The 26,344-nt window shown below is 45.1% G+C and overlaps 1 protein-coding gene across 1 annotated transcript in view; it reads left to right on the top strand.

The window, feature by feature from the left end:
• LOC134665489 (intermembrane lipid transfer protein Vps13D) overlaps window positions 1–26,344 on the top strand; it is an 82,026-nt gene that overhangs the window by 1,296 nt on the left and 54,386 nt on the right. Inside the window, exons 3-26 of the mRNA XM_063522463.1 lie at window positions 1,481–1,666; window positions 1,841–2,095; window positions 2,376–2,543; window positions 2,787–2,940; window positions 3,235–3,416; window positions 3,874–4,181; window positions 4,993–5,277; window positions 6,084–6,267; window positions 6,652–6,826; window positions 7,060–7,192; window positions 7,863–7,986; window positions 8,477–8,628; window positions 8,792–8,948; window positions 9,148–9,326; window positions 9,831–9,958; window positions 10,313–10,588; window positions 10,904–11,028; window positions 11,627–11,765; window positions 12,917–13,100; window positions 13,644–13,817; window positions 17,977–18,096; window positions 18,187–18,346; window positions 19,320–19,472; window positions 22,210–22,353. Coding sequence (XP_063378533.1) covers window positions 1,481–1,666; window positions 1,841–2,095; window positions 2,376–2,543; window positions 2,787–2,940; window positions 3,235–3,416; window positions 3,874–4,181; window positions 4,993–5,277; window positions 6,084–6,267; window positions 6,652–6,826; window positions 7,060–7,192; window positions 7,863–7,986; window positions 8,477–8,628; window positions 8,792–8,948; window positions 9,148–9,326; window positions 9,831–9,958; window positions 10,313–10,588; window positions 10,904–11,028; window positions 11,627–11,765; window positions 12,917–13,100; window positions 13,644–13,817; window positions 17,977–18,096; window positions 18,187–18,346; window positions 19,320–19,472; window positions 22,210–22,353 — 4,245 coding nt within the window. The remainder of the gene's footprint in view (window positions 1–1,480; window positions 1,667–1,840; window positions 2,096–2,375; window positions 2,544–2,786; window positions 2,941–3,234; window positions 3,417–3,873; window positions 4,182–4,992; window positions 5,278–6,083; window positions 6,268–6,651; window positions 6,827–7,059; window positions 7,193–7,862; window positions 7,987–8,476; window positions 8,629–8,791; window positions 8,949–9,147; window positions 9,327–9,830; window positions 9,959–10,312; window positions 10,589–10,903; window positions 11,029–11,626; window positions 11,766–12,916; window positions 13,101–13,643; window positions 13,818–17,976; window positions 18,097–18,186; window positions 18,347–19,319; window positions 19,473–22,209; window positions 22,354–26,344) is intronic.

Genomic DNA, 26,344 nt, shown 5'->3' with positions numbered 1-26,344 from the left:
ATTTTAGCATTAGAAAGAACTTGCAAGAAGGTAAGGGATCTTGACATGTCTTTTAATTGAAAAACGCTTTTTAAAAACCAAAAACTATTACTTATGAAAGCAGAAGAATATAAATGATCGTATTAGATTCATAATTGTTACATATTTGCCGTAACTTATTTTTAAAATGTGTTTTTCAATTAAAAGACACATCAAGATAGTTTACCTTTTTTCTAATGCTAAAAAAACGAGGTATAGGGTCACAAATGATCCATTAACCAGTTGACCCCCAAAACGTCAACCGCGCGACCACTACTTATTCATTCTGATAAAGTTTACAATGACACGTCACACACGATAGGTGTAGTGTTCAATTTGTTGACACTGTTTGGCTTTGAACCCCTGAAAGATGGTGGAGGTGCTGGGATCTGACTTTTCCTAAACCTTATTGCAATATTTATAATGTGTACCAATAAGGAGTGTTTCTGTTTCTAATCTAAAGAATGTTTTGGAAGGATATCCCAAAACAGCATTGGTGAGCGACGAATTGCCATCTTGGAACGAGGAATCATATCGCGGCTGAGAAGCCAAATATGAGTGAGAACTCTAACTTATGACCAGTCGCCGCTCGCTACTGCTACTTGCTGCCCCCACGCAATATCGCAGATTGGTTGAACTGTCCATTTTGCTGAAGAGTTAATAGTTTCATGTAGAATGTGACTTTGAAACCTGACCTTTATTTCCTAGAAAATGCCACAGTTTGATAACTTCTAGAATTGTTATCAATATATCACAAAAACCTAGATAAAAGATTTGGTCACAATGTATTGTACAAAGATAAGTGTGAACTCTTTACATTCACCATTTTTGATGTTTTCATTTTTAGACTAAATTTACCATATTGTCGATCAAATTGATTTATAATTAAATTTTTGCGTTATTAACTACCACTCCACTATTATAAGCGCTATTTTCCTTTAATATAAAATTTGGAATAGCACTATTTTGCTTGAAACTATACATTCTCAGCGAGCTTGATAAGATTACGTCTGATAATGGTAAAATTTAAATCTTACATGATTGTGATTACATCACTGATTGTTTGTTTTGGGATGTAAAACGTGTACATGACTCATGTTATCTTTATAAATGTCCCTGAAAGCAACGATTTGTTTAATGTGTTATCATTTACATAATTACTTATGCCGAATTCGGATACTGATTGTAAAACTGGTTTCATTCAACTTTAAAAATAGATGATTCTATGAGAGAAAAATTTCACACTTTGAAACCGGACATAAGCAAGTCAGGCCACGCTGATTGCTCAGAGTACAGTTACGGAAAACTAAAATATCCAACCTTGATGCATCATCACCTATTTAACTCTTTAAAAAGTGCACAGTCCATTAGTAAATACTAGTCATAAATCGAATTACATTTACACGTAACCCTTATTCACTTATTTATAAGGTTTAAATTACATAAGCAATTGTTTGTGCAGTGGGACAGCGCAACCGAAGCGCATTATGCGCACGAGCGCAAGGTGGCGCTACTGGACGCGCTGGAAGCGCAATGGCGCGCGGCGCAAGAAGCCATGGCGGCAGACGCGTCGTACTACGCGGCGTCTTATTCATCGTGGCTTAGCTACGGCACTGGGTTCCTGGCCAATATCGTGGAGAACTTGCAGGTACGTGCCTTGATAAGATAGAGCTGGAAGCTATACTGGACGCATTCAGGCACTCGAATAGCAGCAACATTGGATCAAAGTTTTTATTGCTAATATATTATCATTTAAAGTGCCTATTGCGCTCATCTTACCTTAATATTGATATAATGATCTAATCTATTTTCTCGTTCGCAGTTGAAGCTCAACGACGTCCACATCCGCTACGAGGACGCCGTCACCTGTTCCCCCCACGCCTTCGCGTGCGGCCTCACCGCCGCCGCCCTCTCCGCTGAGTCCTGCGACGCGAGCTGGAAGCGCGGCTTTACATTACTACCAACTACAGGCGACGGCTGTTCGTTCAAGTTGCTGGAGCTGCAGCGGTTGGCGGTGTACTGGGACGTCATGCCGCCCAACGAGATGATGGCGGACTGCTCTATGAGCGAGCTCACGGTAAGGCGCAATTGTTCGCTAGATATCGCTGTGCAAGCGGTGCCGCATTCTACATCGCACTTACGGTTTGTCGACGTAGAATCTTGAAGTAGTTAGAATTTTCGACTATTCGTAAATTTGTCATTTTATATCCGTAGTTGGAGTAAATAGTGAATACTGTTTTTTAGGAATATCAGGGTTAAGGCTTTACTAATACTAACCTGCAATTTAACTGACGTGACACTTCTAATGAACAGACTATTGCACCTTGTCTTTTTTTTAAATGTGTTTTTATATCCAGGAACGCATGTCACAAACCTGGCTCGGCATCCACCAGTGGCTGCTGGCGCCGGCGACAGCGACGGCGCGGGTGCGCCGCGAGCGGACCGAGCAGCCGCTGCGCTCGCGCACGCGGCCCCGGCTCACCGCGCACCTCACGCTCGACACCGTGCTGCTCAACCTGACACAGGTACCGTCCTGTCTGACTATACACCTTACCACACAGACATAAGGTTCAGTTAGGATTAAGGGGTCGGACCGAGCAGCCGCTGCGCTCGCACACCCGCCCGAAAGGATCGTCGAATGTGCTAATTCCAGAGATTTCAGGGATGCAACACTTTTCGCGATTTTACCGAAATGGAACATTCAGACGGGTGCTGTATTGCGACCATCTCATATTTTCTGGACGTAAACCCGTTGTGTTTTTATGCAGAGGCAGTACAGCGAAGCGGTGGGCTGCTCCCTAGGCCTGGAACGCATAGCGCGCCTGCGTGAGTTCCGCTCCCTCCGCCCCGCCGTCCCCGTGCGGCAGGGGGCGCGACTCTGGTGGCTGTACGCGCTCCGGTGCCACTACCCCGACCACACCTGTGAGTACTGTAATATTGGTACTTTTGAACCTTCGTGTCGGTCTATCAAAAAATAGTTTTGAAATATTGACATTAAATAAAAAAAATTAAATTGCACATATAAAGTAAAACTTTTAATCCTGGTCACGGCACCAAATTGTAACGGTCTCATATTCATGTTATTTTTTCCGTGACACTTCTAATGAACTGACTATTGCAGACTTTATTTTGAAACAATAAGGTTTATAATCAGCTAACTGATCATAAGATTAAGTGTTGTATAATCTCAACGATGATATAAGCATCTTCTTTAAGGGATGGAGCCAGCGCCGACGTGGGGATCCTGCTTAGCGCAAGCGCGAGCAGCGCGGCAATACGTGGAAATCTGTCTCAGTCTGCTATCCAACCCCGCTGCCACACTACCGCCAGATAAAAAGGCGGCGAAGGACGAGTTCGAGTGGAAGACCCCTCTGCATTTACTGAAGCCGCTGAGAGAGGTAAAAGATAAAAGGAACTTCACTTCGCGGTACATTTTGCTTCGGAATGAGTTCTCGATTTCTTTGCTTCATGGGGTTTGCCTAAAGGGTAGAAACAGCTTATCACAAATACTCCTCTGTTCGTCTGTCTATCTGTCCATCTTTCTGTCCGTCACCAGGTCGTAACTCATGAATCGTAATAGCTAGACAGTTTTGTATGACAGATGACGTATTCCGCTAACAACAAATACTAAAAAGTACGGAACCTCGGGGGGCGAGTCCGACTCGCACTCGTACGGTTTTATTTAAGGCGACCCCGTCATCTGCTTTTTTGGGAATCAAAATGGACTTTTTTGTAGTCAACTTACAGCACTACCCGACTCGTTTCGCCCCCGTTTCCGTTTGCGGGTAGGTCCAGCTCTTAAGTTTTCGAAGATAGCAAAATAACAAAACATTAAGTTGTCGGTACGTATCACAGATCGCAATGCGAAGAGTCCCCCTCGCAACGCCGGTGTCCACGCCCTCGCGGGCCGGCGCGCCCGGGCGCTCCATGCTGGTGCAGTGGTTCCCGCAGTGGTGGGGCTGGTACGGCGCGCCGGAGCCCGGCGCCGCGCCGGCCGCCCCGCCGGCCGCCCCGCCAGATTTGGAGGAGGAGATATTGGACGTGATCGCGGACTCGCTGGAGAATAACACCATGTTGAAGAGGGACACCGTGTTTGGCAAGTTCGAGTTCGTGCTGAATAAGGGGTGCTTGAATTTGTGTATGGAACCGGAGGTGGAAAACAAGTGAGAGCGATTCCTATTTCTTTTTATGTATTTGGAGGGAGGGCAAAGGTTTTTTGAAGTTTAATCTAATTCATACGGAACTTTATCATCTAAGTATGGTCTCAAATGTGAAATTTCAATTTTCATTTCCCAACTAAGAGGAATTTCAAGAGGAGTTTGGTTGTTTTCATCACACCAAAAACCATCCACTTCCCATTTACATATAGGCAGTCCATATAAAAGCTTTATGTCCTTAGAGCGAAAAATATTTTTTCACCTCAGCAGCTCGAACAAGGGTACTTTGCTTCTTAAAAACAGTGAGCAAAATCACATTTTGCTCACTGTTTTTAAGAAGCAAAGTACCCTTGTTCGAGCTGAGTCATTTTGTCTCACTCAGTGAGCAAAATCGTATTTTGCTCACCGAGTGTCTCTCACTCAGTGAGCAAAATGCGATTTTGCTCACTGAGTGAGACAAAATGACATTCAAGTGACCTTTATAGTCAAATGTCATTTCAACATGCGGGGTCTAATACAAGTTCGATATACTTGGGTTCTATTATCTCTGTCCCTCTAGGTATGTTCTCACTGCTTAGGGTGAAAAATTTTGTGTACTACACGAGATCAAAGTTATTTACATCTCGTGCGCTTTTGAATCCCTTACTATGCTCAAGATTCTAAATTAGATTCACTCGCTACGCTCGTGAATCTATTATAGAATCTTTCGCTTGCACGAGACTCAAAATAAGCACTCGAAGAAATATCAAACTTTGATCTCTTGTTGTACAAATAACTATTGTAGGAACGATCTTGTACCCATACCTTTATTCCACAGAGAGCCATCATCACCCGGTTCAGAAGCGGCCGTGGGGCTCGAGCTCCAATTCAGCGCCGTCGCCGTCGGTCTAGAGTCCCGCGTGCGCGCCGGCTCCCACGCGCTCCACGTATCTCTAGGCGGAGTGTCGCTGCGAGAACGCATCACACCGGGGTCTCTGTTCCCCGTGCTGGTCGCGCCGGCACCGCTCGGTACGAGAAGCAGCGTCGGCCGACAGACGGAACAGGAGCCGCTCTTCCAACTGCTGTATGAAAAGAGGCCGTTCGGATTGAACGCGGATTACAAGTAAGTGAGCGAAATCTAAGGTTGCACCCATTAAATAGAGGTGTCGATGCCCAGACTAGAGTTTCGTGGAATGTTCAAACTACAAGTAAGTATTTCTTGAACAGTTGTTAGATTATCGATGGAGTGTCACTACGTGTAGTACGACTCTTTTTACATTTACCCATTTTTATTTGCCTCCCTTTTTGATAAAGCCACCCGTGTGTAGTTCTAGACTAAAATGTAGAACAGGCAAAGAGAGCATATAACGTCGGGTGATAAGCAAAACTTCAACTTCAACTTCAAAAATAATTTATTCAAGTAGGCTTAATAATAAATTAATAAGCACTTTTGACATGTCATACAAAGTATACGTAAATATTACAATCATTGTTTAAAACACTAATAATAATAATAAAAAACAATACAATTGGTAACAATTAACAATAGATAAAAAGACAATATCAAACACAAAAAAAAAAAATTAAAAGTCAGCGGAAACAATATAAAATAATAGGAGTGCGTAAGTCAACTCAGTCCCAGGCATTTTTGTCATTTACATAATCCTTGATATTATAAAAGGCTTTACAAATTAATCTATTCTTAATATGTTTTTTGAAAAAGTCACTAACTAACACCATTGAAATTGTTGGACGATAAACCGTGTTACAAGTGTAATAAAGTGCATCGTTACTTTAATTTTATGATAGTACTTAGTGACTTTTGCTTGTCACCCGACGATAAGTTCCCGACAACTCTCCGAAGCGACGCAGTCGCGACACATAGTTGGTGAACCCCTGATTAACGCTCGGTTGGCAATGTCGGTGCAGGTTGTGGGTGAAGTCGGCGCCGCTGGAGGTGGTGTACTGCCTGGCGGCGGCGCGCTGGGCGCAGCAGTGGGCGGCCGAGCCGTGGGGGCACGGCGCCGGCGCCGCGCGGCCCTACGCGGCCGTGCGCGACCACACGCGCGCCAAGCTCATCACGCAGTGGGAGCACATGCTGCACCCCGGCGTGGTCAGTACACCATGTTTATTTTTTGTAATGTAATTGACTGAAGTGGCATGACAATTATCAACGTTTCCGATAAAATACGATGGGAAAGGATTATTCACTTCACTGCATTTGTATCTAACGTCGGACCGTGAAAAGTCCGCAGCGATTTTGATAGCCCACGCGGTGCGAGTGTCATTTTAAACGTCAAACTTCTATGAAATTATGACGTATAAATAACACTTACACTGCGTGGGCTATCAAATTTGCTGCAGACTTTTTTTGGTGCGACTATATTACGTTTGAGAAAGACATTTGAGTTCTAAACAATTTTCTACAACATACAATAAACTCCCCTACACTCTTTTCATCATATTTTCATATTTTGACTGAACTTTTGTTTCTTAGGGCGAGCGAAGATCCTGGCAGGTGGAATTAGACATCTCAGCCCCTCAGATATTATTCGTTGAATCCCTGACTGATCGAGATTCGTCGGTGCTTGTATTGGATTTCGGTCGGCTTCGGCTGGCGAACGCAGACGCGATTGACCATGTGCCGGATAGCGGTAGCGTGGATGACGAGGGTAAGGACTTTATGTCTACGAGATAAGGTGGAAATTGCCATGTCGGGCATGCAAAGATCCTGGCAGGTGGAATTGGACATCTCAGCACCCCAGATCCTATTCGTCGATTCGTTAAGATGAGAGTGTTACTTTTGTTTGAACTGAAAAAAATCATACTTCGTATCGTTCTATATAGTTATCCCAATCTTTCCATTATTGAAGAATTGTTAGTATTATTAAAAGTGTTCTTTCAGAAATGTTCATGACCCCATGTTCTACGCCGCCGGGCAGCCTACTGTCGCCCGGGTCGCCGCCCGAGCCTCCGGCGGTGACACCGGCACAGCCTGGATTACTAGCCATGCGTCTACACAATCGATTGTACGATAGGTACGTATGTCTGTACGTTACGAGTATCTGAAGTTGAATAGGGACCCGGGATGACATTTAATTTAAACTTGTAAAACAAACATATAAACACAGAATGATAAAAACTTTACTCTAAAAAGAAGGAGTCTAACTCAAGAAAAACATACATTTATTTAACGCCCCAACATGATAGGTACTTTAAGAAAATAGAAAACATAAAAACAAATAAAAAAACATTACTATGAAGTATTTGAACAAATTAAATTATTTTCAGAAAATATTTTAATTTGTTTATATCAAGTAGAAACACTACTATATAAATTATAAACTGAAATAAATGTCATATACTAAGAAAAAGTGACCAAGGCCTCCAGTGCCCGAGGCTGGAATCGAACCAGCGTCCTCTGAGGTGCTTGGTCACTTTTTCTTAGTATATGACATTTATTTCAGTTTAAAAAAAACATTGGTCGCAAAAATCCTCGTAGGATCCCCACTCGGCATAATGCCGCGACAATCCGTGGGGCTTACTTTCAGTGATGGCCATTTATTATATCAATTAAAACAACGAATTAGTGGCGACACATACACTAACGATAAAACACTACATCCCGGAATCGTTTACACAATTGGTGCCTTGACCAGGATATATTATCAAAATGCAACATTACATATAAAAACACTGTTTATGCAGATATACGATAGAGTTCAGCGACCTCCAGATCTTGGTGGGGCGCGCGCGGGACAACTGGAAATACGCGCACGCAAAGACTACGTCGTCGCTGCATCTGCTGGACAGGTTTAGCATATCGCTTCAAGTAAGTATTCCTTTTAATACTAATACTCACAATTAGAAAGAACTATTATATTAAGGCTGGATGCGGGTCGCTTCCAACCGGTACGAATGGAGGTCCAAGGGGGAGGCCTATATTCAGCAGTGGACGTCTTATGGCTGAGATGATGATGATTATTTTAAGCGTGCAAGGTGTAGGGGGCAGAAAATGAGTTTCCGTTTTAGGCCACTACGCGCAAGGAAGATTCCGAGAATTGTAGGACTGTATATAACTTGCAGCAACTGTATATTGGCGGGTAAATGTTAAAGTTTTCGATTTAGGACAAAAGGTGGGGTAGCCACGTTCTTGCGCTTGGTGCCTATGAAATGAAATTTCGAGTCGCGACAACAAGAGACGCAAACATTTTTCGGAAACAAGTGCTAGAGCGATATAAATTTATCTTTACTACTTAAAAGTTAAATTCATAAGGGCTTTATGTTCGCTTGAGTGTTTGATTTGAGCATGTGTTTCATAGGCGGAGCGGCGTGTGGTCCATACAACGGACCCTCAATACCCGACGGCCACCCTCTGTGGCACCCTGCCCGCATTGGTGGTGCATCTCAGTGAACAGAAGGTGTTTGCTGTGAGGTCCGTCATCGCGAGCTCACCACTGTTTGCCACTGATGCGTAAGCACAAGACATTTTTTAAAGTAAATTAATCATCAGTTTTCTTTTCTTAGATATTTGTATACAATAGTCAATGTTTTTTATTGTAGACTAACGTATTCTATTGGACACTTGTATTGACGAGTTAAGTTTATGGTAATCCTTAAACATGTTCTATATGCAGGTCCCGCACTGACAAAGCCGAAGGCGCAGGCGCCGATGAACCCGACGGTGTATCTGAGAGCAGCGAGAGTTCCGACACGGAACCTTCGTCGCACTCCTCGCACAAACATGCTACGCTCTTCATGGTGCAGTTTGCCATCGACCAGATGTCGCTCGAGGTGTGTAGAGCTAATTAAAAATTCCTCGTACTAACTTTGACGTTCCAAAACAAGTAATTTGATTACGTAATTACTAAAATATTAATAAAAAATAATAATAAAAAAATATCTATAGGAAAATCCTGGTCACGGCAGCCAATTGTAAAAGATACCCCATTTCTTTTCAATCCATCATTCATTCTTCTTTACCTTCATTCAGGTGCAATCTCGCGGCCGCAGCATCGCCGAGGTCCAAGTATGTGGGGTCAAAGCAACAGCCACGGCGCGACCTTCAGAGCTGGCGCTGGCGCTATCCGTACATTCGCTGCTGCTGGTGGACGCGCTGCAGACTTACGGGCCAGACTTCGAGCTGCTGGTCGCCAGCCACAAGCACGTGGGGTCAGTATATGAGATCTGAGTGTGTCCGTCCAGACCAAGTGATGCTGGCGCTATCCGCACAATCTATAAAATATTTGCGTAACCTTATATCACAAGCCCGTGCTGTTGATCCTTCTTCTCTTCTTTAACCTAGCGTTTTACCGGCCTAGCGCCAGGGCCCGCTTTCTTGCTCAATCTTCTCCACTTTGCCTGGTCTTCGGCATCCTCAGGTGTGAGATTGTACTCTTCCATGTCCGCTATCACGACGTCCAGCCAACGTTTCTTAGGCCTACCGCCGCTGTTGATTATATAGAAAAAAATAAGTAGAAGTCACGAAGGAACAAAAGTATATTGGGTAAGAGAATTGTTACGTTTTCAAATTTCTGTGTCGGTGGAAAAAAAATGTTATGACGATGTCAAACAGACGGCATCTAATGAAAAAATGAAACCTCACGATAAGGGGTATTGGGATTTCAGAACCTGTGGGATTGGAAGCTTTTTGAAATATTTCCATTGTATATACAGGATGGACACGGCATCGGGCAGCATCCGCGGCTCGGAGCCCACGTCGCCCACGTCACCATCGTCGCCTGACGCACGAGCGCCGCCGCCGCATGCGCTGCAGGCCGCGCTTTATTCACTTACCGGCAGGAGTAAGCATCCATCTGATTTTTACCCCTATCCTAGGCAAAATACGATTTATCCATCACAAGTATTAGTAGAATATCTATGTAAGACTCTAATATAATTAGACTTGCGGGAAATGTGACTCGTTTTAAAATTAATCACTAAGATTTAACTATTTTGAAAATATTAGCATTGTTTTGGATAACCTTCAAGTTTCTTGCGGTCTGTAAAAATTCAGATCCTTCCCTTTCGCGGCTCCCTGTATGACTCCCTGTAATGTGCATTACCTCATCTCAAAAACTCCCTATTCATTCACAATTTAGGCTATTTGGTATCCACCCCGACTTCCCGAACCTAAATCTATGGTTTCTGTACCGTAGATCCCGCGGAAGCAGACCGCACCAGCCCTGGCCCGACCTGGCCCAACACCAGCTGGAACACTAGCTACAACACCGCGTGGGGTTCCACCAGCAACTGGAACTCCAGCAACTCGCAGCCTTGGAACAATACTGGAACAAGTAACTGGAGCGGGAACTGGGGCGGCGCGGTGGACTCCGAGGCGCTGATAGCGGTGGAGCTGACGCTGGTGAAGGGGGAGAATGGCTCCGAGGACTTGAGGATAGCGAATATATTGTTCAACAATTTGGATATCATTGGTAAGTATAGACTCCCTTCAATAGTTGCGAATTTTGTCTGGGCTTCCAAATCTTGCAATATTAATATGGCTTAACACTGGGGCTTCAGCTACCGAATTTTTTACAGCCTGGCAAAGTCAGATTTATTGAAGACTTGTAACGACACTAGATTAATTCCGACCACGCTAAGTTTGCACCGACTTGGCACTCTTAGTAGTGACAATGTATGTGATACTTTTAATGTAAAACTTGGCGGGCGACGTAGCGTGGTCGGATTCTAAAAGTATTAAAATAAACAACTTAGTTTTACAACTAAAGTTATTGTTATTCTTGCAGCGAACCAGGAAACTATAGTGGAGTTGATCGGCTTTACGCAGCGGGTGTTTGGCAGCAGTGGGGCGAAGAAACCTGAGCCCGCGGAGCCCCCCAAGCCTACGCCCTCCACTGAAGATGAAGTCAAGGTAACATTCATATCCATTCATATCCATCTGTAGTTTTTAGTTATACTTTTGTATGTAATCTTAGCTTTAAGTTTACCACGAATAAAATGCTTGATTGATTGATTAATTGATTGATTGATCCATAAAACCTGTAGACGCTTGCAAATTTAAGAGGTAGACCTACACGTTGCTGGCCCAAAAACTGTAGGAACACTTTGTTGAAGAACCCTATAGGGAGTTTAATTCCATTTATATTGCTTAGCGCCACTTGCACCATTCCACTAACCCGGGGTTAACCGGTTAAACCTGAAGTTACCTTGGTTACCAGTACAATTTGACACTGGGTTAACGGTTTAACTGCTTAACTCCGAGTTAGTGGGATAGTATGGGTGGCCTTTAATTGTGTCGCTTAACTTCAAACTCGGGTAAATCCATTTGCCCCTCTCAGCAAATATCTACCCTATTACGTTTTCTTAATGCCAAAATCGCATAATCTGACAGATGGATTTACCCGAGTTTGAAGTTAAGCGACTCAATTGTGCTTGCTTAATTTTGAAAAGTTCCGTTTGTCACTGACCAAAAATCCTGAGAAAGAGCTCACCCACCCGTGTATTTGTAGGAGGTGCGAACAGAAATCACGTTCGACTTCCACCGCCTGGGCGTGCTGCTGCTGCGGGCGGCGGTACATGATGGCGCCGTGGTCGCCAAGAAGATCGCCACGGCCACCGTCAGCGAGGCGCGCATACAGGCCACCGTCGGTGAGTACACGCTTACTGCAAGCACTGACACATTATGTGTGTGTGTGTCAGTTTGTTATTGCTGCGAGCAGGCCCCTATTTCACCAACGTGACAGGTGCGACAATTCGACAACTCTCATTGTTGCTGACGTCACAGGCATCCATGGGCTACGGTTATTGCTTACCATCGGGCGGGCCGTATACCTGTTTGTCACCATCATTGTATTATTTAAAAAAAAACTTTATTATATTGGCAAAAACAGGTATTTCTCTTGCGATGTTTATGATGATAATGATGACAATTGTCACAAGATTACAAAGAACTTTCGGTAATTCTTGACAGCAAATGAGTTCTGTGTCGGAATTTCGTGACAATTTTCGTATTTCTTGTGACAATTGTCATTAGCTTCGCAAAATAAGTACTTATTAACTGGCGATATAGTGGAGTTTTTTTTAATTAACATGTTGGTGGCAAACAACCACATCGCCTGTCTGATGGTAAGCGGTTACCGTAGCCTATTGAGGTCTCTGACGTCAGTAACAGTGATGTCGATAATTGTCGGACCTGTCACGTTGGTGAAATAGGGCCCGGGACACAACGAGATTGCCACCGTCAATCAGGCATGACCTGTATGCCGTATGCATATACATTATACCATCGCTAACGCTTCTCTGGCCCTAGTGAATAAGGGTACAATCCTCGCGCAGCTTACGTGTAAAAGGGCATAAGTGTTACTTGGCTTTATCAATATAAGGATATATATTACTTGACGTTTTCAGGTATAACATTATAGGTAGGCAACCCTTTGTGTTACGAGAAGCTACTGCCATAACGATGGGACTGGAAATTATTCACGAAAAAATTGTGCTATAATATAATTTCAGCAATTCGTAGTAATTAATTCAACTGAGGAAACGGGACGGGTCGTATCGAGCCGTAAACCTAGCTCGCGGATGTTTTTGTCTTTCCCTACGATTCCTCAAAGCTCATGCAATGTAGAGCTAGACCAAGACAAGTCTGCAACGATTTTGACAGCACACGCAGGGCAAGTGTTATTTATACGTCATAATTTCATATAAGTTTGACGTTTAAAATAACACTCGCCCTGCGTGTGCTATCAAAATCGGTGTAGACTTATCTTGGTGTAACTCTAGTGACCTTTCTTTTGCAGATGCGTCCCGCGTGGAAGTAGACGGGTCGCTCGGCGGCGTGCAGGTGGTGTCGCTGTGCGAGGGCGCGGGGCTGCACACGCGCGTGCTGAGCGCCGGCCGCGCGCCCGCGCCCGCAGCCATGCCCGACCAGCGCGCGCTGCTATTTACTATTACGCGACGGGTCACGGCAGACGGTGAGGCTACATATCACGTGTCATAGTCCACGTTGTAAATTACTTCAAGTATTACGTCCCGGCTTCTGCCGTTGCGGTTCCGATAAGTTTAAGCATAAACTTCTCGCTATCTTTAATATTTTTACAAACAAACAGTTCCAAATAAAGTTTACAAAATAGTTATTAACGATACAAGTGCGGAAAAGAGGAAATTCGAAACGAGTGGTAATAAATTAAAACACGACCGAAGGGAGTGTTTTAAATCGACAAGAGTTGCGAATTACCTATTCGCACGTGTATCGTACAACGCTTTACAGTACATATAGCCCTTTAAACTTTTGACATACGCACGAAAAGTGCTATTTTAGAATAGAATAGAATAGTTTTTTATTCGTAAACACACAGACAACAGACATACATAGAAAAAACATAGTGAAAAATAAAGTGTCACGAAATGGTCCCATCTCAGCATGTTGCTGGCGACTTCCAGCGCTGATCTTCCGATTAGACCATCAAGTGAGAAATAATTACGCACTAGTACGGGAAAATATGTACTGTAAATGTATCTTTTTACAACAGGTGTGGAAGCCTCAGTAGCCCTCCATGTCGCCAGCGTGTGGGTGACGCACTCCAGTGCCTTACTCCGAGAGCTCCGCTCCTGCCTCACGGAGTTCAAGCAGTACCTCGCTAACCTGGCTCGCTCGATCCGCGCCGCCGCCCACGACATGGCCGTGGGACTCGTGGCCAGGTAATTAGCTAGGGTTCTAAGTGACAAAAAAAGGTCGAACCTTTTTTTTCTTGATTAAAGCATGAAACTTGGCACAGTTGTTCCTTATATCAAAACAAGCCGATTTCGATCGGTAGCCCGAAGGAGCCTCCCCTCTGGGGCCCGAGAGGGGGGGGTCAAAGTACCGCTCCGCCCGGCTTCATTCTTAAAATTCTAACAGGCCCCGTTTAGCTAATAGGTCATATTTGGTATCAATTTCGGATAAATCAATAACGTAGAATTCATTTCTGGTATAAAAATCAAGCAATTTGTAGAAAAAATTAAAAAAAAACTCATAGTATCTAATTTTTCAAGTGTAATTTTTGTTTCTTATTTATTGTCAAAATTAAACTGCCTGGTTTTTCTACATTAAAAAAATATGATGATAAAGCCTATTTAATGCAGATTTTAAAAACATAACTTTTACATACCTTTATTTAGAATAAAATCGCATAAAAAAAACTTTTATCGTCTCGCGCCGGTGAATATCTTTTTACTGACATCGGCATCGATATAGACAACATCCGAAGTACACACTCTGGAGACCGATTAAAAGTATTGTTTATTGTTGTAGATCCTATTATAAAGATAGAAAAGCGTACAAATATTTTTTATGTGTCGTTCAGTGAAAAAAGGGACCTTGGAACAAATTATCACAGAGCCTCGCGTTTGTATAGAAGCATACTCGTATTTAGTTAGTGCCAACCACTCCATGGACTCCATGGTCGCTGTTCTCAATATGGGATATTACTGCAATGTTCTGCCGCCAGAGTGCAGCACTACCGACTCTAGTAAATTCATAGACTAACTTATACATGTAGATGTACATGTAGTGTAGGGACGCCCGGTCAGAAGCAGGCGGGCTGTCGATCGCTTGTCGCGTTCATTCAGCCCAGTTCCCTGGAGTTGGAGCTTCAGGTTACTGTCCCGGCGGCATTCCCACACTATTCTCCTCAAATCTTCTTGTTTTCCTGCAGAATAAAAGGACATCTTTGAGTTCGACGTCCTTTAGTTCGTTTTCTTTTAGTGTGTCTCGACCGAATGTATTATATCGCGGTGCCGCGTACATAGTACATTCTGCTAGTAAGTGTAAGCTAGTCTCCTCCTTACCACAATGTGGATAGGAGGCGTCTCTACTAATTTCCATTATCTTGAGGTGTCTGTTGAGAGTATTGTGACCTGTAATGATACCTGTCAATAGTCTCAGACTGCTCTTACCTAGTTTCAGAAGATACCTGGTTCTCCTGTGGTCTATACCTTTGATCATCATCTTCGACTGTCTGCATCCAGTCTCTTCTTCCCATTCTCTCTGTGCTTCCATCTCTTTTACCTTCTCTATGACTCCCTTCGTGACATCCGCTGACATAGGCGGAGCCGGTTCCGGACCTATGTATTCCGTCTCCGCCCTTATCCTCGCCAGCTCGTCAGCTTTCTCGTTTCCCGTTACTCCCTGGTGTCCTGGAACCCATGCCACCGTGACACTTCTTTGCTTGCCTATCAAGTTGAGCTCCTCTCGACATTCTCTCACGAGAGAGGAGGTAACTGATATTTTCTTTAGTGCCTTTAGTGCTGCCTGGCTGTCTGTGTATATTACGACAGCGCCCTCTTGTTTTACGCTCTTCTTGATTATGCTTGCGCAGCGCGTTATAGCACATACCTCGGCTTGGAACACGCTAGCATATCTACCCAGTGGTACTGATTCTCTCCCAGTTTGAGGATCACTATGCCCGCTCCTGCTAGTTTCATCGAGCTTCTTCTTGAGCCATCCGTGAAGCAGATGGTCGTCGGGTGTCCGACTTCCACCTTCCAGTTATCTCTGTCTCCTATGTGTATTCTATATTTCTTGTCAAATATCTCCTGCCTCTTTATAAGGTCATTATTGGCCATCAACATTTCAAGTTTTGATAGTGCCTCTCTTTGTATCAGCGCGTGTCTCTTGTCTACGCAGCTTCCTCTCCATTCGTTGCATGCTTTCATTCTGTACCACTGTTCGGTGGCTCTTTTCTCTACCTCAATCCAGAGTGGCTTCAAGCCTAGCATTACCTCCATTGCGTGTGTCGGGGTCATTCTCATAGCCCCCGTCATCATGAGGCACGCTAATCTCTGGACTTTGGTTAGGTGGTCTCTTTGGTTTTCTTTAATATGTGCTCTATACCACCATGTCACGGCTCCATATAGCACCCTGGGTAGTATTATCGCCTTGTAGATCCAGTGGATCATTCCTGGCTTCAGTCCCCAGTTCTTTCCTATTGCCCTTTTGCATTGGAACAGTGTTCTTATAGCTTTAGCCGTCTGCTCCTTGATGTAAGTTTTGTACCTGAGTTTACTGTCTAAAGTAACGCCCAGATATTTCAACTCCTCCACCATGTCTAGTTCTATACCTTGTATCTTTATGGGTTTCATCTCCTTTATTCTTCTATTAGTGAATAGCACCAGCTTTTTTTTCGATGGATTGAGATCCAACCCTCTCTCTCTACACCATCTCAGTACCTGTCTGAGACTTCTTATCATTATATCTCTTATCGCAGTGACAACCATTCCTCTCTCTAACAGCACTCCATCATCAGAGTAAGCCTGCATGTACATGCCTCCTCTGTTGAGCTCTTTTACCATTGAGTTTAGAAGTGGGCACCACATCAGGGGGGACAGGCATCCCCCTTGTGGGAACCCTCTTCTTGGACTAATCGTCTTTGTTACTCCTCCCAGCTCCGCCGTAATGGATCTACCTTTTAGCATTTTCCCTATCCATTGCGCTATTGCCGGTCAGATGCCCTCACTCTTCAGACTTTCCTCCACGGCCTCGAAGGTTGCTGTGTCAAAAGCCCCCTCAACGCTCAGTCTGTCTTCTTGGGAATGGAAGCAAAAAGCAAATGACTGTTTCCAAACTGTTCTGACAACCCTACTGTGGCCAGAATATGATTGAAATTGACATATATACTTACAGTTTACTTCTTATTCATTGAGAACGGCGACCATGGAGTCCTTGGAGTGGTTGGCACTAATTAAATACGAGTATGCTTCTATACAAACGCGAGGCTCTGTGATAATTTTTTCCTAGGTCCCTTTTTTCACTGAACGACACATAAATAATAATATATGTACGCTTTTCTATCTTTATAATAGGATCTACAACAATAAACAATACATTTAATCGGTCTCCAGAGTGTGTACTTCGGATGTTGTCTATAACGATGCCGATGTCGGTAAAAAGATATTCACCGGCGCGAGACGGTATAAGTTTTTTTATGCAATTTTCTTTTAATAAAGGTAAATACAAGTTATGTTTTTAAAATCTGTATTAAATAGGCTTTATTGTCATATTTTTTGTATGTAGAAAAACCAGGCAGTTTAATTTTGACACCAAATAAAACATAAAAATTACACTTGAAAAATTAGATTATTTTTAATTTTTTTTAATTTTGTTCGACAAATTGCAGTTTTTTAATAACAGAAATGAATTCTACGTTATTGATTTATCCGAAATTGATACCAAATATGACCTATTAGCTAAACGGGGCCTGTTAGATTTTTTAGAATGAAGCCGGGCGGAGCGGTTCTTCGACCCCCCCTCCCTGGCCCCAGAGGGGGGGGGTCCTTCGGGCTACCGATCTAAATCGGCTTATTTTGATATAAGGAACTGCTGTGCCAATTTTCATGCTTTAATCAAACAAAAAAAGGTTGTTGCACTTAACATCCTCACTAAATACTAACATTTACTTAATACAACCAAAAATACCACATAATAGATTGCGTAAATACAGAATTATTCCTGTCTTAAAGAGGAATGAACCAGCTGTATCTCCCTGCAATAGCGAGCCAAGCGCACCCGGAAATTGAGTGGTACCATCGCCCATACTGTTAACTGACAGTTCGTAAACCTTATTACAAAAGGCATAAAGTCCACTCATGGACAGTTAAGAATGTTGCAGTTTATACACCACTGTTACAAGATAATACTTTTTGTTACTCCAAACACCATTGCATTATACAGTTTGATTCGTTGGTAATTTTAGTAACGGATTCTAATAATGTATGTTTGTATGTGTAAATACTTTATTTACACACATTATTGTGAGATAGAAACCCTGAGTAATTCAGTAGCGGAGTCAAGTGCAAATATTATAAAAGGCGTTTGTTTCAGGGGTGACACGCTTTATGCAAACCCGAAGATTTCAACGTCAATGGAGGGTGTATCGCCGCGGCGTCGCACCACGAGTGTAGGGTACTCTATTGACGAGCCTGCCGAGGAAATCAATCTCACGTAAGACCATTAACCAAGTATAACTAATTTGATACGAGATTTCTAAGGTGTGCGAACGAAATTAATGTTTAAATGATTTTTTTTTTGTAGAGTAAACATCGAACTGGAATCGCCAGTGGTGGTGGTACCCCGTTCAGCGTTATCGCCGCAAGTATTTGTGGCCCACCTCGGCCGCATGAGCCTCGCCAACCGGCCGCGCGGGCACCGAGCCGCCTACCGCGTGCGCGTCACCGACATCTCGCTCGCGTCCGTGAGTACTAGTGTCCCCGGTGTGTATGTGTGTAATGTCCCCGCTAGTGCTGGTGGCCCACCTCGGCCGCATGAGCCTCGTCAACCGGCCGCGCGGGCACCGAGCCGCCTACCGCGTGCGCGTCGCCGACATCTCGCTCGCGTCCGTGACTACTAGTGTCCCCGGTGTGTATGTGTGTAATGTCCCCGCTAGTGCTGGTGGCCCACCTCGGCCGCATGAGCCTCGCCAACCGGCCGCGCGGGCACCGAGCCGCCTACCGCGTGCGCGTCACCGACATCTCGCTCGCGTCCGTGAGTACTAGTGTCCCCGGTGTGTATGTGTGTAATGTCCCCGCTAGTGCTGGTGGCCCACCTCGGCCGCATGAGCCTCGTCAACCGGCCGCGCGGGCACCGAGCCGCCTACCGCGTGCGCGTCGCCGACATCTCGCTCGCGTCCGTGACTACTAGTGTCCCCGGTGTGTATGTGTGTAATGTCCCCGCTAGTGCTGGTGGCCCACCTCGGCCGCATGAGCCTCGTCAACCGGCCGCGCGGGCACCGAGCCGCCTACCGCGTGCGCGTCACCGACATCTCGCTCGCGTCCGTGAGTACTAGTGTCCCCGGTGTGTATGTGTGTAATGTCCCCGCTAGTACTGGTGGCCCACCGCGGCCGCATGAGCCTCGCCAACCGGCCGCGCGGGCACCGAGCCGCCTACCGCGTGCGCGTCGCCGACATCTCGCTCGCGTCCGTGACTACTAGTGTCCCCGGTGTGTATGTGTGTAATGTCCCCGCTAGTGCTGGTGGCCCACCGCGGCCGCATGAGCCTCGCCAACCGGCCGCGCGGGCACCGAGCCGGCTACCGCGTGCGCGTCACCGACATCTCGCTCGCGTTCCTGAGTATGTACTAGTGTCCCCGGTGTGTATGTGTGTAATGTGTGTATGAAAATATGCTTGATGTTTGTTCTTTTCATAATTAATATATTACATTATTCCCAGGTGGACGTGAGCTCCAAACTGAAGCAGACGACGCTGAGCGCCGAAAGCATGCCGTCCATCTACGACGCCAGCGGCGGCAAGCCTGTCTTACACAACACGGCGCTACAGCTAGCCGTGCATTATGGGCACCTCGAGCCGAACGCTGAGCCACAGGTACATGTTTAATAAGTTCACTAAAGTCCATTTGAATTTACATTAGAGTTATGGTTTTTGTACGTATTGCAAGCATTCACGAAAAATGTAATCACAGTACATCGGTTTTTGGTTACGGGTCTTCTTCATCATGTCTGTAGATTGAGACCATCAAGTGTGCTGACTTTATCCAAATATCGCTTTGTTTCGGGGAGTTGTATATCATAAGATCATAACACATGCCGATGACAGGATGGCGAAAACGAGGGGAGGCCTTTGCCCAGCAGTAAAAGTAAAGTAAAAAGTAAACTACTTACTACTTACTTACTACTACTACTACTACTAAAATATTTTTATTGCACAGAAAGAATACAGTGGTAACATAACAACACGAGTTACTGATAAGAGTTGTGCATAACCAACTTGACATTCAGAGATTCCAGGAGTCCCCGCACTAGGCTAGGCCTGTATCGCGGGAGACCAGATGTACATTGTATGTCATGCAAGTCAACTTAAGATAAGTAAAATAATTTTAATTATAACATTTTTAAAACTATGTAATCTGTTATAACATTACTATTAATTTTTGTTTACCTATATCTATTAAAGTCTTGAGTTAAACAATTTTTAGAGTTATCAAATTTTAGTCTAGTTTAGTTAGTTTTATATTTATTCCAGAATTGTTTTAAACAATTTTTAGAAGTAATGTCTCAGTCTCATTATAATCAAGTGATAATAACCAATTAAAAAGTAACCTTTTAGCTACATGCACAGTGCAATTAATTAATTCGCTCTGGAACTTTACGGCCGTATTATAGATTAAAGAGCTAAGGACGTCGCCAAATCGTCTCCCAAAAGCGGTATTTACCCTCGGGATAGGTAATTTAAATACGCGTTTAGAAAGTAATTCCGCATAATTTTCAGACTTAACAGCGTTTCTATGTATCGAAAGACAGACTTTATGTATGTAGAGCTGGCGGACTGTGAGTACTTTAGCTTCTTGGTAGAGACTGCTTGTCGAATATCGGAAGGGCTTTTTGAGCATTACCTTTAAGACCGAACGTTGAGCTCTTTCAGCCATTAAGATTGACGTCTTGGCGGCACTGCCCCATACTGAGATGGCGTATGTGAGTAGAGACTGACATAGGGATATATATATATTTTTTAAGAGTATCAAGTCTGCGGAGTGTCTAAGTTTCTTAAATATGTACATCGTTTTTCTAATTCTGTTAGAGAGACATTTTATATGGGCTTTGAAATTTAAGTTTTCGTCTATGAGTAAGCCGCGATATTTGATAGAGTCGGTACGACATATTACTTCACAAGAACATGATAGTAAGCTATTGAAATTATTATACAGTTATGAATTTTGATTAATTGTTTAGATTTCGAGGGACTGGAAGCGGCAGATTTATGAAAACACAGGAATTTAGTCTTTTTGCTATTTAGGGTTAGAAGGTTATTTCGTAGCCAGCAGGCGACGTTACTCATACCCTTTTCTGCTGCAGCAAAGACACTCTCCCAAGTATCACCTTTAAACAGGATCACTGTGTCATCAGCATAGCAGATTATTTCAGCGTGGGAAAGGGAAATGTTGTGAATGTCATTGATGTAGATTAAGAATAATGTAGGACCAAGCACGCTCCCCTGCGGGACCCCAAATTCCACTTTATCCAGCTCGCTCTTGTGGCAATCCACTCTAACCAGTTGTCTCCTGTTCAATAGATAACTTTCGAACCAGTCCAGTGACACGCCCCGTATCCCCAATTTTTCAAGCTTTTTAAGGAGTATTGGTCTAGACACAGTGTCAAAGGCCTTGGCCAGGTCCAAGAAGACGCCGATGCAATTTATGTTATTGTCCAAGTTGGCAGAAATTAGATTGGCCAAGAGCGAGATGGCATCCTCAGTGGACCTATGTGCCCTAAAGCCAAATTGTCTCTCAGACAGTGCTCCACTCCTTTCTAGGAACCTGATGAGTCTGTTATTGACCAGTTTTTCCAGAATCTTCGAGAGTACACTGAGTAGGGATATAGGTCTATAGTTGCAAGGTTCATTCTTAGGTCCGTCCTTATATATGGGGGTGATAGATGCTATTTTCCACTGTTCTGGAAAGTGACCCGTACTTAAACTTAGGTTATAAATACATATGTACTAATGGTTGCAATAATAAGTGGCCAACAGATTTGATCAGATCGCCGCTGATACCATCCAGGCCCGGCGCTCTATTATTTTTAAGCTGCGAGATAATATTCCTGATTTCATTGACATTTGTAGGGTGCATGAAGAAGGATTCGGCGGGACTTTCTGTTATGTTTACCTTGGCGGCCAAAGACTTCTCACAATCCCCAGTTTGAGCAAAAGATGTATCTGCAAGCTTTTTAAACGCCGACGAAAAAAAGTTATTGCACCTATTCAAGGACTGCTTGGGGTCACTAGGATCAATTAAGTCAGCGTGTTGAGTCGGTTTTTTTGGGATGTTGCATATGTTTCTTATCGTGCTCCACAGCTTCTTGGGGTTTTTGTTATGGGTCAAGAGAAGGCTTTGTTCGTATTCGTGCTTTAGCTTCCTTAGAAGGTTGTTAAAGAAATTTTTGTACCGGTTGTAAGTTACTTTTGAAATTTCGTCATCTGGCAGCAGTGGCACACCAAATTAGGTTAAAAACTCGTTTTGTTATAAAATATGTTTTTCCAATGCATTAACAAATAAAGATCCCTGAAAAATATTGGTCATAAAATATAATTTGTTGATTTGTTGCAGTGCGAAGTGACTGGTCATGTGGTGGGCGGTCTCCACGTCTCGGCGCGTCGCGAACAATACGAGCAGCTGTTGGACACTATAAGATATCTCAGCGCCGCCGACGAGCATGCACCCGCGCCTATGCCGACCCAACAGTACCATCAGGTATTTCATAATGCACTTAAACAGTGTGAAATAAGAGTCAATTTCGGTTGTCACTGCGAGCAGTTATTAGATACTTATACCTGCACCTATACCAACACAATTCTACCATCGGCTACGCAAGAATGCATCTTAACGAAATGGAGTACGTTTCAAAATATAATGCACCTTAACGGATAGCTTCGCTGCAAATCGGTCTAGGTACTTAGGGTCAGTTGCAACAAATCGCCTGTCACCGATAAAGCGATTTTTTCTCAAACATGCAATGAAATATTGATGTTATGTTCCTTATAATAGGCTGCGAAGTATGACGTTTCAGGTGCGGCTAGGACATGAGGTCGTTAATGGAATTTCATACAAATCTTGCAGGCTTAGGCCGGCAAAGTCCTCTTTTCTAATTTCTATTTCGCAGATATTTGTGACACAGCATCGTGGCATTCAGCCATTAAAGTGGTAACACACTGTCGCACCGCGCCGCAGCCTCGGAGCGTCGCACCCATAAGTGAGAGCGACAAAGAGAAACAGATATCTCTTTTTCTCACCCAAGATTGTCGCTGTCACTTATGGGTGCGACGCTCCAGGGTCGCGGTGCGGTGCGATGGTATGTTACCACTTAAAAAAAAAATATAGGCAGTATTTGGTTGATGGCGCGATTTCTTTTTTTTTCATCTTTATAGGGTGGTATCTCCTAAACCGTACGTCGTAGCGCAAAAATAATAAAATTTTCGTTCCCCTTTATAGAACCCCTAAGTCATATTTAAAAAAACACAAAAAAAGAAAGAAAAATATTTATAGGGCTGTATCTCCTAAACCGTGCGTCGTAGCGCATAAATAATAAAATTTTTACCCGACTACGGCAACGCAAAAGGAGGGTTATGATTTTGACAGGTATGTATGTGGGTATGTATGTATGTATGTATGTATGTATGTTCATCTGTTCCCTCATAACTTCTAAAGTACTTATTATAATTTAACAAACGATGTGTCATTCGAATCGTCTTAATCGTCCGCTGGTTATAGGCTATATGGTTTCACAAAAAAATGAACACGGCGCCCTCTAGAGGTCATAAAGTCACGAACCAAAAAAATAAAATTAAGTAATGATGACGTGTTATACATCATTTGAAAGAGCTCAATTAGCACATTTCAAATATATAAATATTGTTAGGTTTTGCACCCGGCTTTGCTTGCATGCGCCATATAAAACATTAATTTATCGGTTAGGTAATTCGAACTATGAATCTACAAGCGCTCTGGATTATATCCGCATGTTACGCGACTACGGCGATACAAGAAGGTTTTTGCAAAAGAAATTTGTTTGGCCGCTATACATGGTGTTTTTTTAATGTCCTGCAACAGTTTATAACGTGAATAGGTATAGAAGTCCTGATCAGCCAAAATGTATGAAACAGTCAATTTTTTTACAAGATACGTACGCGCTCCAAAGACGGGCGCCTTTGGCGCCCTCGTATTAAAAGTGTCGGGCGTAGCCCGACGTACGCGTTCCAAAGCCGGGCGCCTTCGGCGCCCTCATACTATAAGAGTCGGGCGGAGCCCGACGTACGCGTTCCAAAGCCGGGCGCCTTCGGCCCCCTCATACTAAAAGTGTCGGGCGTAGCCCGACGTACGCGTTCCAAAGTCGGGCGCCTTCGGCGCCCTCATACTAAAAGAGTCGGGCATAGCCCGACGTACGCGTTCCAAAGCCGGGCGCCTTCGGCGCCCTCATACTAAAAGAGTCGGGCGTAGCCCGACGTACGCGTTCCAAAGCCGGGCGCCTTCGGCGCCCTCATACTATAAGAGTCGGGCGGAGCCCGACGTACGCGTTCCAAAGCCGGGCGCCTTCGGCCCCCTCATACTAAAAGTGTCGGGCGTAGCCCGACGTACGCGTTCCAAAGTCGGGCGCCTTCGGCGCCCTCATACTAAAAGAGTCGGGCATAGCCCGACGTACGCGTTCCAAAGCCGGGCGCCTTCGGCGCCCTCATACTAAAAGAGTCGGGCGTAGCCCGACGTACGCGTTCCAAAGCCGGGCGCCTTCGGCGCCCTCATTCTAAAAGCGTCGGGCGTAGCCCGACGTACGCGTTCCAAAGCCGGGCGCCTTCAGCGCCCTCATACTAAAAGTGTCGGGCGTAGCCCGACGTAGGCGTTCCAATGCCGGGCGCCTTCGGCGCCCTCATACTAAAAGTGTCGGGCGTAGCCCGACGTAAGCGTTCCAAAGTCGAGCGCCTTCGGCGCCCTCATACTAAAAGTGTCGGACGTAGCCCGACGTATGCGTTCCAAATCCGGGCGCCTTCGGCGCCCTCATACTAAAAGAGTCGGGCGTAGCCCAACGTACGCGTTCCAAAGCCGGGCGCCTTCGGCGCCCTCATACTAAAAGAGGTGGGCGTAGCCCGACGCACGCGTTCCAAAGCCGGGCGCCTTCGGCGCCCTCATACTAAAAGAGTCGGGCAGAGCCCGACGTACACGTTCCAAAGCCGGGCGACTTCGGCGCCCTCATACTGAAAGAGCCGGGCGGAGCCCGACGTAGGCGTTCCGAAGCCGGGCGCCTTCGGCGCCCTCATACTAAAAGAGTCGGGCGTAGCCCGACGTACGCGTTCCGAAGCCGGGCGCCTTCGGCGCCCTTATACTACTGCGTGCATTTACTGAGGACGCCTTCGCAAAAGTAATATCAAGTGAGTTCAAAAAGTTAGTAACGAAATCATGACCCCAAAATAAATAAAATAAAAAATACTCATACTAAAAGTGTCGGGCGTAGCCCGACGTACGCGTTCCAAAGTCGGGCGCCTTCGGCGCCCTCATACTAAAAGAGTCGGGCATAGCCCGACGTACGCGTTCCAAAGCCGGGCGCCTTCGGCGCCCTCATACTAAAAGAGTCGGGCGTAGCCCGACGTACGCGTTCCAAAGCCGGGCGCCTTCGGCGCCCTCATTCTAAAAGCGTCGGGCGTAGCCCGACGTACGCGTTCCAAAGCCGGGCGCCTTCAGCGCCCTCATACTAAAAGTGTCGGGCGTAGCCCGACGTAGGCGTTCCAATGCCGGGCGCCTTCGGCGCCCTCATACTAAAAGTGTCGGGCGTAGCCCGACGTAAGCGTTCCAAAGTCGAGCGCCTTCGGCGCCCTCATACTAAAAGTGTCGGACGTAGCCCGACGTATGCGTTCCAAATCCGGGCGCCTTCGGCGCCCTCATACTAAAAGAGTCGGGCGTAGCCCAACGTACGCGTTCCAAAGCCGGGCGCCTTCGGCGCCCTCATACTAAAAGAGGTGGGCGTAGCCCGACGCACGCGTTCCAAAGCCGGGCGCCTTCGGCGCCCTCATACTAAAAGTCTCGGGCGTAGCCCGACGTACGCGTTCCAATGCCGGGCGCCTTCGGCGCCCTCATACTAAAAGAGTCGGGCAGAGCCCGACGTACACGTTCCAAAGCCGGGCGACTTCGGCGCCCTCATACTGAAAGAGCCGGGCGGAGCCCGACGTAGGCGTTCCGAAGCCGGGCGCCTTCGGCGCCCTCATACTAAAAGAGTCGGGCGTAGCCCGACGTACGCGTTCCGAAGCCGGGCGCCTTCGGCGCCCTTATACTACTGCGTGCATTTACCACGGACGTAGAGAGTAATCGGGATAGTGTACTCTGGCCAAAAAGTGTGTCCACATGAGACACCAAACCTGAGCCCTCCATCTCTTTCTAATTAGGGTGACCATAAGTCATATATATGTGGGATATTAGCATAATCCAGGCCAGGATCTTTTCTCATTCGTGCATAATCAGAGAAAATCATACTGTATTTTCCCTATGCTAGTATAATTGTCCCAGAAAAGAGATGGATATAGTTTTTTTCTCTCCTGTAAAACGCTTCACACAACCTTACTTAATTTAGTCGTTATAAAAGCTGTTACTGTGGATGGGCGTAATCGCGATCATGGTCGATGGTGAGGAAGGTGTGGTCCGCCGTACGTACATCAAAAACACAGCTATAAGAGAGCGAGACAGATATCCAGGATGGGGTAAA

Source organism: Cydia fagiglandana, chromosome 6 (genome assembly GCF_963556715.1).
Source record: "Cydia fagiglandana chromosome 6, ilCydFagi1.1, whole genome shotgun sequence".
Taxonomy (NCBI): domain Eukaryota; kingdom Metazoa; phylum Arthropoda; class Insecta; order Lepidoptera; family Tortricidae; genus Cydia; species Cydia fagiglandana.
The sequence above is the reverse complement of the archived record's forward strand: the minus strand, read 5'-3'. Positions and strand labels throughout refer to the sequence as shown.